We start from the raw sequence: 15,217 nt of genomic DNA on the forward strand, positions 1-15,217 counted from the left end.
AATATGCAACAGCTTCGTCATTGCAAAAATAACATGGATGATTAGGCAAGTGTATAGCAGATGGCCCAGTCACCAAACAGCAGTTAACATACTGCCCATATACTTTCCATACCAACAGTGTGACGATGGTGTATATGGAATCTATAACAACAGGCTGTGTCGGCATGTATATTGATAAAAATGTTTTTAAAAAACCATAGCTACGGTGTCATATTTTTTACGGATTAACATTCATCCAAGAAATAAAGAGCCGAAAATGAGGAAAGAAAGACGATAACCTGATTTTTTTTAATGTGTAAACATAACCATCGTACGAATTCACATTATAAACAAAGTTGATGTTGTTGAAAATAAATGCTTTTCAAAAAAAACTGTGCCCAACGAAAGTATTCGGGTTTCTTGACTTCGTCCTTTGATTCTGACGTCATAGACGATAGATTCTAATACATTTGTATAAGGTGGCCTAAGATCTCGTTAATTTTAATTCAGAGTATAAGTTCCTCGATAAGAAAACGTAAATGTACAAAAGTCCGGTTGTTATATTATTTGAAGCGACTCCGATAAGTCTACAGGAGACTATTTGTAATAATAATCTGCTATCTGACAGTTTCCGTCAGCTATTCAGCTCAGCTACAGCCTGTTTAGTCTAGCTGCTAGACCTCGGATGTTCTTCCGATACAATACGACACGACACGACACGACACGACACGACACGCGAACGAATATCGCTATCGAGATTGGAACACGCCCTCACTGCGAACGTCGTTCGCTTATCGTATCGGAAGAAAGCCCGAACGTCCAGCAGCAGCAAGACTACAGGCTGTTGCCTTTGTTTCTACAGGAGACTTTAGTCGGTCTCAACGAGTTTTTTGTCGTCTCGTTCCATGTGACCTTTTTAGACTCCAAACTCTACGGTGCTGTTAAAAATATATGTAACATGCACATAATGTAATCAAGAATTTGATGATTATCTATGTCTCAAAATACCTGATTAATTTATAACTGAATTTGCTCAAAAAACTTCCACGGAAGTGACTTCCGGTGACAGAGTATAGAAGTTCTCGTCAGGACCAGGTATCCCCACCAACATCAGATGAAAATATTCAGTCCACTGAAGAAGTCAATGAAGTCGAGACATACTATTTGGACATGGTAATATTTCCTGCTTGTGATAAAATAGCCTTCATTTATTGTGAACCAATTTGATGAATCTCTTTTGATTATGTAAATAACTGATACAAATTAGCTAGAAAGTTTTGGCTTGCGCCACCTAGAGACGTCGTGATCAGCTTCTTTCGATTCTGATTAATCTACTCGTAGTTGATTCACTGCTTGTTCTACATACCACCACTGGAAACATGACTTGAGCCCACCTTTATATACAGTCGTTGTATTCAATGGTATGTAGACGACACGAACATAGTTTTTGTTGTCAAAGGTGCTTACATTAGTTGCACTGATATGAACACTCATGGCTGGCCAGCTGAGTTATTAAAAAAATGTATTTAGTTTACCCTTTTCCTGTCCGTCAAAATAAAGTTTGCCCGACACGTCCTAAAATGCCTTTCTGCCAATTTAAATAATTCTTGCACCAAGGGGTCAATGCAATGTACGGACACAGGACTATACTATGAATATGTGCCATGTTAGGAGAATATGTTGTATATAGCAAAATTTGTCATTTCTAACATTTATTTCTTTATGATGGTCCGAGTCCACCTTAAGGCCTCTCGGTGGAGTCGGACCAGATATCCAGGCTGTCGCATCAGTGTTGTGCCGAAATAAGTCAGTAGCAGGTCTAACCTTCATAGGTGCTGGGGAGGGGTACAGGCGCAGCTACTTCCCATAGCGCTAAGGACGACCGCGGTAGCAGGTCTTATCCAGGGGGTCAGGGGACAGGGGGCGGGTAGAGGTGAAGGTGCACCTACTTCCCACAGCCTAAGGGTGATCGCTAGTTGACCTATTATCAGCTATTCCATCAAGTGATCCCTCCGGAACCACTCCAGGATATGACCGATGACACCGCCTTCTGAACTATATATATGTAGAAAGTGCAAAATCTATCGACGGTTTCAAAGCGCTGTAAATTATTCAATCAATGACCTGCAAGTTACAATAATTAAAAATAGCCAAGCAACATTTGTATATCCACTATTCCCAATATCAATTAAACAATATCATGAATTGTATCATGGATTTGTCGCGCTGAAAGAAAGAAAGAAAGAAAGAATTGAAAATAATCGCCCAGTTTGATTACTCTCATTGACCTCTAGATGGCGTCATCTTGATTACTCACGTTGACCTCTAGGCGGCACCTTGCCCCGTCTATTACACGATTTACTAATTAAAGATAATATGTTGTAGAGGAGTGTGTAGATTGGCATAAAATATAGTCGTCACTTCAACACAATAAGTGAGTCTTTAAAACTTGACAAACTAATGTTCACAGCCCCCTTTACGCTCTCAAAAAATGTCACACCCCCCCCCCCTCCTCCGAAATGAACCCAAGAATGTCGGTAGCCCCGACAGTTTATTGTTTCTTCTACGATTTCCCCGGGTCGATTTCATTCACTATTTTAGCTGTGTGAAGACAGTTAATACAGAAAAAAAGTGACTTTAATAGGATCATATTAACGGCCTTGTGCCGAAAATAAATATTTGGCCCTATTCTCAAAATAGCATGTTTGTAATTAGGACCTTAACTTATGGTACTATTAAACCCTATCATATAGAATACTACATTTGTATACAAATATATTCAGTCGATTTAAGGGCGTTGAGTATATATTGAAAGTTAGAAACACAGTACACTGTATACAGACCCGCATACACGTGTTTTGTCATGGTACGTCAAGTTCTGCAAATTTCTATTTGTTTATCTTCATTCATTCATTTATTTGTTTCTGACAGTTTTTAGGTTCCTTGACATTACAATGGAAATCACAAACCCTGAAACAAAACGTCGCCAAAAATCTCATTAACATTGCCACAGTTTTTGTCTGGCCAGACAAAATATCTCTTTGATGTTGTAAATGTTCTTGTCTGGCTCAACAAAAATCTAATTAATATTTCCACATGTTATCGTCTAGCACAACAAGAACTGAACTACAATTGATACATTTTAGTCAATTGACTGTCTCAAAAATATCAAAGAACGCGCCAGACCTTAGGTTTACCCATAGACAGTGGAGGGGAGACCCTCCACTGTCTATGGTTTACCAGGCTGGGACATATGAATTTGGCGTTGATCTCCTTAAGATAATGGTAGCTCACACAAAGAAAGTATAACAATATCGGTAAAGATGTTTGACGCGCCAGACAATTGACGAAACGCTGTTGGTAAGATTTTTGTCTAGCCAGCCGATAGAATGTAGCTTTGTTAATGAGATTTTTGTAGAGCCAGACGACGTTTTATTTCAGGGTTTATGATTTCGGTTATACTAATTTAATAGAGGATTTGAAACACTTTGTCCTTGGTGTGTAAATTAGTCTTAAACTCAGAGTCATAAAGGAAGCAACATCTTTAAGAGTACTCTGTGACTCTGTGGTTGTCTTTCTTGTAGACACATCATGTCAAACACCTAGACTGTATTATGATGTCATCGATCCGGGCTTATCGGCCTGCCCTAATTTTGGAAATAAAGGCTGATCTGTCAGTCCAGTCAAACTACTACCCGGACCAGAACGCGAACCCGATTGTGTTATACATTCGGTAGCCATCCTGGTTGGAAATACCAACAAGATGAAATAAATTTAGTCTTAGACTCATACTAATGGTATTACATCAGATTAATACACCAGATGGTGGACTGTACTTCTTGAGAGGGAGGGTGGAGAGAGAGAGAGAGAGAGAGAGAGAGAGAGAGAGAGAGAGAGAGAGAGAGAGAGAGAGAGAGAGAGAGAGAGAGAGAGAGAGAGAGAGAGAGAGAGAGAGAGAGAGAGAGAGAGAGACATTTTGTACATTTATTACTTCTTTTCCAATTAATTGATTTACACTCAAGGACTTGGCATATGTTGTTTTACATTTACAACTAGGAAGTCATGATAAAATAGTTTTATAAATTTACAATCCAAAATAAATACCCAATCCTCATCCATATGGCCACTTTAATCTAAATTAGTAATGTTGTTTATTCACATGGCAAAATTAGCCACACAGTCACAGGCCATGATGTAAATTATAAGGCCACCCATAATTAACTCTATGTTTCTCAACATAAAGCCTAAAACAATGATGGGTATGTTGGTCAGTCGGTTGAAAATGTTATAACATTTTTTTTTAAAGTCAGGTGGATGTGAATATGTTGGTGATACTTTCATTTCATAACTGTGCTTCAACATTCAGATAAGAATTAAAGTCAGAAGGAAACTTTGAACTATTTATTTTAATACAGTTCCCGAATTCCACTATAAACGATAATTTTTGCTCAGATACATGTTTGAGATGTCGTTATCATAGAATCAGTGACGTGATATTATTTGCCAGATTTAAGATATATAGGATCAGTCCAATATCTTTAGATACAGAATTTTGAAAAAAAATAATATTTCTAGACCCTCAAAATTACTCAAAAGTGATATTATTTTTCAACGATATTATTAAAATCTATTATCATGGGACAATAACATGGAATGTATGAAAATTTTGATATTGGTGATTTTGCCGATGTTTAGTTTCTAAGGGAATATGGTGCCCCCCCCCCCCCCATTTTCTTTCAGATTTGAATTCATTGCTATGTATTCTATACACCCGCTAAGTTTCGTTTGGATTCTATGGTTAAACATGAAACTAGCAGACCTCCTCCAGTACAGCCACCCTAATCATAACATGTCATTTTTGGAGTAGGCAACAATGCCACTTTACTGACATTGGATTGGAAATTACACTATCAGAATAAACTCGCCACACTTTTTGATATTCTGAAGAAAATATTTTATTTCATCATGTACTGAATTGTGTATGTGTCAGTAGACAATAGGCAAACAAATGATAATATTAATTTGGACTTTATACAATGCATACTTTAACCTTCATTTATATGGACCTCCTGTGAAAAATATTGGTACATTTACAATAACATTGATAACAAGTGGTGCAATAACTGAAGCCTTTTTTCGATAGTATCAATAAATACAATGACTCCTACTGATGTTGTACAGGCCCCAATACCCAATAGTAGTTGCATTACTAAGTATGACCCCAGAGTCCATACACATTCATTCTCGCAAGAGTTTTTTTGTCTGTGTGTTTCTTAAAGTCTTTTGGCTTGAATCATTTTTATTGCAAACGGCAGGGGACTGCTATGGTTTAACTCCTTTTTTCTTTTTCTGTAAGAGAATAAAAAAAGAGGAAGTGTTAATTTAAAAGAATTTTGCATATGACTGAAATTCAAAAGGTAAAGGCATAAAACAAAACAAAACAAAACAAAACAAAACATAGCTGTCCTTGATTTAATGTCTTTGATGGTTATCTTAGTTTCATAATGAGGTCTGCATCTAGCTGCTATGCATCGATATCCCATAATTTATTGCTACCTTCAGTGGTGCCATGTTTGCCTTTTAACAATGTTTATATTACATGTTTGCCACCTTTTTGAAGTGGATAATCCGACACAATGTTCGAGGTGTTGATACTGATAAATAATTAATTTATTGATAAAATAAACTGACTCAATTCTGGAATATATTCGGTTAAATTATGATTATGAATAATTCCAACAAATGCTAGTGCAAAGTATATGTATATATACATATACAAAGTTAGTAGTTGGTATGCCAACCAGCGACCAGAGTTCCTTTACATATGTTCCCAAAAATTGTTCTATTGATATAGAAATTTCGGCAGAACAGAAATAGTATTTCATGTATTGTTTATGAACTAATCTGCCCATAAATACAATGTCTATTTTTAGTATTTGAATGATATGGTTTTTTTTGACAATATCCAGTATATGTATGGCTCCAACTGAATGTAGTGCTGCCTTGGAAAGTTGGACAGGAAGTTGTGGAGGTTGACTTTTTTTTACAGTAGCGCTGTGTAGGAGCTTGAGGTCTGCATATGTTATAACAACTACTGCAACATGAAGAATCATGTCTAGGACACCAGTAGAGTTCTCATCACAAATTCATACTTCATAGAAAATGACATTATTATAACTTTTTAAGGTAACAAAATAATTTTTATAATAATCACACTCAGTTTCCATGCCACTATGTGCACAAATCTATGTCACACTTATTGACAATGACGTGGTTCTAAATACATGTATCACAGTCTGTGTGTGTATTGTATCTTTATGTTTTGTACAGACTTTAATCAAAAGTGGGGCCTCAGGTATACACTGGACCATCTAACGGGGAAGGGGGGTACAGATGAGGCACATTCCATCTTAGCTGTGCTTTATGCTTACGATGCCCAGCAAGTAATTTCTGCCAACTGAACAGTGCATGATGTTGCTAAAATTGAGTTCTCCAAATTGTTAAATGTGGTTTTACAAGTGGTTTGCAAGACACTTCGGGTGAAGAATTATGGGTAATAAACAATGGTACGAGCCTGTGTTTGTTCTAACAGCTGCTCTAAGCATTCTATGGCATTGTGACGTTCCTTACTTTGTTTACTTCCCATAATGCCTCTCTACAGTGTCCAACAGGTCTTTTCTGAGCCACATTTGCCAAATGTAACAGCTTTATTTTAATGGAGTGGGGTTGCTTGAAATACAGGGTTGCTTGAAATACAGGGGTGCTTGAAATGCAGGGTTGCTTGAAATACAGGGGTGCTTGAAATACAGGGTTGCTTGAAATACAGGGGTGCTTGAAATACAGGGTTGCTTGAAATACAGGGTTGCTTGAAATACAGGGTTGCTTGAAATACAGGGTTGCTTGAAATACAGGGTTGCTTGAAATACAGGGTTGCTTGAAATACAGGGATTGCTTGAAATACAGGGTTACTTGAAATACAGGGTTACTTGAAATACAGGGGTGCTTGAAATTACTTTTGTGGGCTTTCTTAGAGTAAGGCATAGATTAAAATCTGCATCACTATTTTTTGCTTCTAACGTTAGGCTTGACAAAAATCCTCAACATTCTATACCTGTGATTTTTTTATCTTTGCTTTGAGTGCAGTCACATCAATCTCTGCCTTCTTCTTTGATTTTTCTGGTTTTGCTGTCTTTGGAGTCGGTTCCTTTGGTGGAATGAAGGATTCATTTCGCTTTTCTTTCCTTTTCTTTTCAGCTTCTGCATGCCTTTGCTGAAAACAGAGTGTAAAACACAATATCAATACTGATGCATATGTTTACCTTGCACAGCACCTCGATATAGTTCCAAATTCATTAATACCATTGCACAGACCTATAGTGCAACAACCTCTTCTATTTCATCAACTTCCTAGGGAGTATATATAGGTAGAGTGGAAATAATAATCGTATTCAGTTTCATTAATCAAACAAGTTTGAACTCCAAGTTCACTGTAGTATAAAGAATATTTGCAGGTCTACATTTTGCAGTTGTGTCCACCCACCGTGGTTTATTACTTGCACAAATTTGATAGAGGTGACTGATCTCAGGTTTTTCGTTAATGCGGCTGGTATCAAAGATGTTGGATCATTGCAACAGAATACAATTATAATTTCCAAAATACATTAACTGTAACATCTATTTAAAACAATGCTGTATAATACTTACCTTTCTTTCATCTCTGATTTTGGCTTTCCTTTGCTTTTCCTCAAGAAAGTATTCACCTGTAGCAATTTGTTTATCGATCTGAAGAGAGAATAACAATGATATTTTAAAACATTTTATCTGCAGTGTTTTCATTAAAGTTTGGGAACCCAGGAAACAGCAGGAAAAATCTGGTAAAACTAGCATAGATTATAATGCTTCGTACCATAATATTAGTGTATAGAGAATCCTGGTAAAATGGTGACTACCCTCTACAAAAACACTGAAAGAAAATCTGGATGATATGCCTGAGGAACTCAGGTAGATTTACTGACTGACTGTCATTGATTACTTGATGACAAAAAGTGTCTTAGTTGCAGTCCCATATTCCAACTGAGTGAAGAAAAATGTTGGAGAATAATATATTGTACTTGCGCAAACTTAATTCACATAATGTTGAAGCTAATAGTGGTAATTTTGAACATTTTAACTCATACATCAAGTAAAATAGAACTAATGACATAGGTACTTGTTGTCTTGCTGTAATATGACCATAAACTGAATCCCATATTTGAAGTCAAAGAACAATACAGACGGAAACCCCTATCCTGTCACACTGGAGTTATGTCTCCTTCGTTCTCAGCCACCAGTATATTCTGTCTAAACTTATTCGACTTCACTTTAAGTGTGTAATATAATATAGTAAAACTCCTTACTTTACTCTCTGGCTGTGGTGGTGGGAATGGCGTGTATTCCTTCTTGACTCTCTTCTTCCGTGGTTGTTTCCTTTTACTCAAGTTTTTGTGGTGAAATTTGGGTAGAAATCTTTCCCATGATTCATTCCTTAAATTAGGGTCTTTGGCTAATTCTCTTTTAATCATTAGTGTCTGAAATGAAACATAATATGACAGAATACCATAACACATGAGTGCAAGTGTGTGTACTTGTGGTATTTGCATGAGTGCAAGTGTGTGTACTTGTGGTATTTGCATGAGTGCAAGTGCATGTACTTGTGGTATTTGCATGAGTGTGGGGTCATGGGTTCAAATCCAACTGGAAACAGGATTTTTCTGTGACTAACCCAAACCCTGAGTGAGTGTTCTACAGGGTCGAGGAGTAGGCTGTATCTATCAACCATGTCTTACTCACAAGACGAGTGCGATTTGGGGATGGGGGGGGGGGGGAACCTCCTGGAGTAATGACTCAAACAGTCGGAGACGAATTCTGGTTGGCTACACATTAGTATGAGATTTGTATGTGTACTCCTATAATATTGTGTCACTTGTAGGTACATGAACAAGATGCTTACAGAACAAACAAAAAACAACACATGACAATGAAAGTAGGAGGTAAATAAAGAAATCATGGCAAGTTCACTACATCAGATTATAATCAGATTGCTACTTACCTTTATATTATAAATAGGGTGAATATTTTTCATAGTGTCTGTTACAATTTTTCTGACATGTTTAAGGCCAGCGTATGGACCCAATGCTGCCACTGTGTTTCCTTGTACCATTACATAACAATTAGTTAATAGTTCTATAGCCTGGAATCAACAAAGAGAAAGCAAGTAAAATATGTGATATCAGTTGATGATACTGCCACCTAGAGGTCATCTGTAACTATGAACTTGATATGGTGATGAGAACCAAGACGATAGCTTTAGTAAGTTTAGCCAATTTGGAAATATGCACTTGGGGGGCTTTGGCTTATCTTTAGCAGGTAGTGAAAATGTGTCAATCAAAATATTTCAGGAATCACAGTGTGTATGATATCATGAAATGTACACAATGTGTATTCATTGAATTCAGCAAATCACAGTGTGTCTGATATCACAATCAGTGTTCATTAGAACTCAGTAATCACAGTGTGTATGAAATGAACACAATGAAGTGTTCATTTGAACTCAATAATCACAGTGTGTCTGATATCATGCAATGGGAGGCTTGCATACTTGGATAGTACAAATATTATTCTGTATATATGTTACACCCAATCCGTGAAACTGCCCAATTCATGAAATGTGCAATGTAACTTTGCCCAGTTCATGGAATGGTCAACCTTATGCAATTGAGAGTATAGATTACGATCTAAAAGGGCAAAATTAAATTTTTGGGGCAAGAATTTTGAACTGGGGTGTTGATTATCGAACTCTATTAAAAACACAAGCTACTCTGAATTATGATAAAATAAGAATTGTTAAATGATGAATTTGGAAATACATGATAATAAAGTTGTTTGATTGATATTTATTTTTTGTGTTGTGTCCTATAAAATATGTTCATTTCATGTACTGGGCATATCTTACCATACCCACTTCATAACCTGGGCAACACGATTAACTATTTCATGAACTGGGTAAAGTTACCTACCCATTTCATGAATTCGGCAAATTCACAGATTGGGTGTAACATATACACACTTGGCTTATCTTTAGCGTGTAGTGAAAATGTGTCAATCGAAATATTTCATCATATGATATCATGAAATATACACAATGTGTATTCATTGAATTCAGCAAATCACAGTGTGTCTGATATCACAATCAGTGTTCATTTGAACTCAATAATCACAGTGTGTCTGATATCATGCAATGGGAGGCTTGCATACTTGGAAAGTAAACATATACTTCTGTATATACACATTATAATATACTATATACTGCACCTTCAGTGTTGAGCCATTTGGCCCAATAAGTCTTTGTCTTCTTTTAACAAATCTTTCTTTATTACGAACTAATGATGCAGTTTTTATAACTTCAGCCGCTACTCCATCTTCTAGAACCCGTACTGCCTGAGACAAAAAAAAACGACAAAAAAGAAATATAAAAAAAAATTTTGGGGAATATGTCATTTCTTGATCATACAAGAAATGTAGCAAAGATCGGAAGAGTCTCGTTAAATCACATGGCTACAAATAACAATGATAAAAAGTGGATTCCTGACTGACCTGATCAGCTGGTACACTTCTAGCCAATAGTTTTATCATATCCCTAGCTTTGATGATGACGAACGGGTCAAAGGTCTTCCTTGTTGTGCTGACCGTCATACTGCCCTCAACGGCATCTAGAGTTGCTTTGATACCCTGGCAAGACAAAAATTAAAAGTGGCTGGGTAATCGAGACTAATAGTAATTGGTTGGTTGTGACAACTTGGACTAAATTCTTGTAAAATAGTGGCATGTACAAGTACAATCATAGACCCTACTTTCATGCAGGGTCTATGTTAGCACATTTAAAAAACACTTAAAGACTTACCTGTTTTCTAAAACATTTTGACTGTACAGCGCCTTTGAACTCTTGTCATAGTGGAATTGGCGCTATATAAATTGCATCGATTGATTGATTGATATGGTACAATGGATTACTTCAAAGTGTATATGTTATATGTACAAGGGACTTCTTAATCCATCAACGTTGACTTTGTTGTTTATTTAGAAGGTCGCTTTATAATAAACACAGTGATATTTCAATATTTTATTCCTTTTGAACAGAAATGAAATTGTTTTAGAATATCTGATGACAGCAAGTACACATAATTAGGTTTATATTTGTCAACAGCAGTGACAGATCCAATATGGCCACCAGTAATTGCATCACTTGTTGAAACATTCCACTGAAACTGAAAGAAAACCATTTCTATTAGCGTGGCATGGTATCTAGATAATCTGATTAAAATCCGATGTAGTGAACTGGGCACGATTTCTTTATTAAGCTCTTACGCTTACTGTCGTGTTTTTGTTGTTGTCGTGTGAGCACTCGATACCTAACATCTAACACACTACCATAGGTGTTCTCAGACCCAATCTCGTACTTGCGAGTAGCCAACCAGAATCCATCTTACAATATAACACTCAGCGTTCGAAATTGAAAGAAAAACCATCACCAATACTGATAACTCTTTTCAAACAGAGTGCTTTGAAGTACTGTAACTATCTGTATGTTTCGGCGCATTATGCATTCTCATTCGTTGAGAGAATTCAGTCAGCACTCTCCTTTGGCTTGAGAACACCTACGGTATTGTGTCAGATGTAGGTAACGGGTGCTCACAGAAGTTGAACAAAATAAAACACATAACAACAAACTTAAGTGCTAAATAATGAAAATGCGCCAAGTTCACCACATTGGATTTTAATCATATTGAATATCTTGTATGATGTGTCTATTACTCTATACTTACATGATCGTTTAGTGTCTGTTGAACAAAAGGCCAGCATTCTCTCAAGTACTTCTCTCTGTATTTTGGAAATAACGTAGCAAATGAACTCTCTTCAATCATCCCTCGTGGATTATCATCTTTGGTGAATGCTGGCTCCTTCCACCCTTCAGGCACAGTCAGAAGATCTGAATCATTTTTACCTAACAATGATAAAGATACATTATAGATTTATATCACCCTGAGTCACAGTTTCCAGACATGTAGTTTTAAACTTTCTTCAGTGTTTTTTGTTAAATGAGTTAACCAGGTGAGGTGTAAAAAAAATTGTTTGGTTTCAGTTACCTGACACCACTTACTTTTACACTGCCAACCCTAAACTTTTTTCCCCCATATTTGAGAAAATAAATAAATAAAATTTCGAAAACTGTGAAGAATCGCGAGAAACAGTGGATACGGAAACTGACATCAACTTAAACAGACAATATAAAACTGTTTTTTCCCATCTGTAATGGCTGTAAATCTGATGGGAAGAAACCGATAACACAGAGACCATATGGAAAACAATGGAAAACATAACTGCCTGAACTAGACACTCACACATGGGTGGGGTGGGGTGAGGTGGGGTGGATCAAAAGTCTACCTATCCCATCTATTGAGTGTAATCGGAATCACATAATTTTCTTTTCGGCCTATCTATCTATCTATCTATCTATCTATCTATCTATCTATCTATCTATCTATCTATATCTATATATATCTATCTATCTATCTATCTATCTATCTGAGTTCCAGTCATTTTACTATGCTTCCCCATCAAATTAATGCTGTAGGAAATCTATGCAGGTTTATGCGATTTCCACGTTTATTTTTAAACCAACATTCCAAATTTGTAGCAAAAACGCTATCCCTATAACAAAGCTTAGCACTGGATGCATTGATTATACATGTATAAGGTGATGTTGATAGTTGACTTACACCTCACACTATGGTTCCATGGCCCTAAATACTAGTATGTGATGTGAGGGTTGTGAATTAGATGTGCACATAAAGTATTTGAAATCTAAATGACGTGGCCGTGGCCATCACTGTTGTAGTATGTGGAAGCAGGTTCTTGTTAATATTTCTTAAAAATCTTTCATTGTTGCTGATGACTTTATCGACATACAGTTTGGCAGTTTTCATTTTCTTAAATTCAATAACATAAAACTAATATATGCTTTATTCGAGCCCGAGAAAAGCGTCAGCAGCCCGGATAGTGTTATTGTTAATTCCAATGATTTTCAAATTAGTCCATGTGTACCATACAATCGCGTCGTTCCATGGAAGTAATTCCATGCCCGTAATCAGTACGTAGTCTGGAAGACACTTCTTTCGCAGTGAGTGAACCTGCGCGATCACAGAAACTAGTGTAATTTTACCCCTTTCGTATATAGTTGGTTATGTACGTCAATGTTAACGATATTATCGACATTTTATTGTAATCTGATAGAAATATTCTGAGACATAACTCGGGAAACAAATGCCTGTGGTACGTACGCAGTGAATTTCATCGTGAAAATGGTGGATATGAACACAGCATATCGCCAATTATATTTACCCCATCATTATGATCTTACTGTCAATGTGCTTATATCGAAAATTAGATTAAAACTATAGATTCTGAACATTCTGGCGTTTAAACACCAAGAACTGAGCGATCGAGCGTGGCCTTACCTGTGGAAGTCGCCATGTTTCTTTTCTGTTGACCTCTTCAACAGCAACAGCGCCGCCAACGATGAACTTATTTCACACTCACACCATGGCTTTGCTCTATCCCCGCCGGGGCTCTATCCATGCTCTATCCTTTACTCTCAAGTACCATGGAGGTATAAGGGCCTCCATCATTCTGGCAAACCAGAGTTATTATTTCTACCACTACATTTCGAAATATGTGGGAGGCTAGTTAAGAACGCTGCCGTAAAACAGGCCGTGGTTTGCGACGATGGAACGTGTACGATAAAAGGTCGGGGGCGGGACCAATGTGGACACTTGATCACACTCCAGGATTCAAACTCCAAAATTGAACACGTCAGTTCACACACTGTTTTACTCGGACTCCCAGATGTTTGTCATGGAGAACAGTCAAGTTGATGTGTTTAACTTACACATGTCCTTCAACCAATTAATATGTGATAGCTCAGACTACCAAGTGTGGTGTGAGGTGATAGGCACCAAAGGAGCAAGCAGAATTTACGGGGGGGGGGGGGTTGAGAACAAAATATTTTGGCAAAAAATGTTCACCCCCCCCCTCCGCCATCTAAAACAATTTCATGCCTCTCCCACCCGAAATTAACCCACGAATGTTCGTAGCCCCCCCCCCCCCCACCTCTGCATATATATATAAGCTTATAGAGAGAGAGAGAGAGATTTAGAACACTGTTCTCTCCAGTGAGACACTTATATTCATATGTTTATTTATATATATATATATATATATATATATATATATATATATATATATATATATATATATATATATATATATATACTCGGCATATACAATTACATGTCTATACTGGAGCAAACAGTGCTCAGTATGTATACATGACAGTATCGTCTGGTGATATACATATTTATATATATATATATATATATATATATATAACTCGGTGAGTATCAATCTGCTAAGACAGTGCTCTATACCGCAGTGGCAGAGCGTAATAGTTATATATATATATATATATATATATATATATATATATATATATATATATTATATATATATATATATATATATATATATATATATATATATATATATATATATATATATATATATATATATATATATATATATATATATATATATATATATATATATATGTATATTAAACAGCGGTAACACCCCCTCCCCGGTCCCACATTCTGTATTGTACACTACATTAAATTAACAGTACTACTCAACTTCAGTGCCCATAAACAACGGTCTACGGTATATTCCGTTCAATCTCTCGTATCCTCACAAATAACTAGAATCGCAAAACGTTGATAATACGATTTGAAAATCTCAACGCATAAAGCCAAAATGGGGATACCAAAAATTTAAAATCCCCATCCGCATGGATTCCATGCAACTTTTCCTCTTTATTACCATACAGTAATTTTCTTTCCATTTTCTTCTGCGCCTCGCGAGCTCTGCTTGCAGAGATTAGCTACTCTATAAATCTTCTCCGTTATTATTAACATTGTTATTATTAGCGGAGAGCCATTTGATTTCTGGGGGGGGGGGTATGGACGAAGTAGGTATGGGAGCAAATTTTTTTTCCAGTCAGAGTGACAGCAATTTTTTTTTGTCCTGCATCAATTTTTTTTTCAAATGGAGTAGCAGTGCAAATGTTTTTTTAATTAGTCGTTAAGTT

The 15,217-nt window shown here is 36.5% G+C and overlaps 1 protein-coding gene across 1 annotated transcript; it reads right to left on the reverse strand.

Moving 5' to 3' along the window:
* Positions 1-4,987: 4,987 nt before the first annotated feature.
* On the reverse strand, positions 4,988-13,554 carry LOC144448479 (KRR1 small subunit processome component homolog). The gene is made up of 9 exons (XM_078138743.1): positions 13,533-13,554; positions 11,841-12,019; positions 10,612-10,746; positions 10,330-10,455; positions 9,068-9,208; positions 8,376-8,546; positions 7,684-7,761; positions 7,091-7,249; positions 4,988-5,328 (listed from the first exon to the last, which is right to left on the reverse strand). Exons 1-9 carry the CDS (start codon positions 13,546-13,548, stop codon positions 5,302-5,304), a joined length of 1,032 nt encoding a protein of 343 aa, XP_077994869.1. The 5' UTR covers positions 13,549-13,554; the 3' UTR covers positions 4,988-5,301.
* Positions 13,555-15,217: the final 1,663 nt, after the last annotated feature.

Source organism: Glandiceps talaboti, chromosome 17 (assembly GCF_964340395.1).
Source record: "Glandiceps talaboti chromosome 17, keGlaTala1.1, whole genome shotgun sequence".
Lineage (NCBI taxonomy): Eukaryota > Metazoa > Hemichordata > Enteropneusta > Spengelidae > Glandiceps > Glandiceps talaboti.

Coding starts and splice junctions, on each gene's coding strand:
- LOC144448479 (XM_078138743.1), bottom strand. Junction 10,456..10,611: donor GAAGTGTACCAGCTGATCAG/GTCAGTCAGGAA, acceptor TTTTTGTCTCAG/GCAGTACGGGTTCTAGAAGA. Junction 7,250..7,683: donor AAATCAGAGATGAAAGAAAG/GTAAGTATTATA, acceptor CTCTGTTTTCAG/CAAAGGCATGCAGAAGCTGA.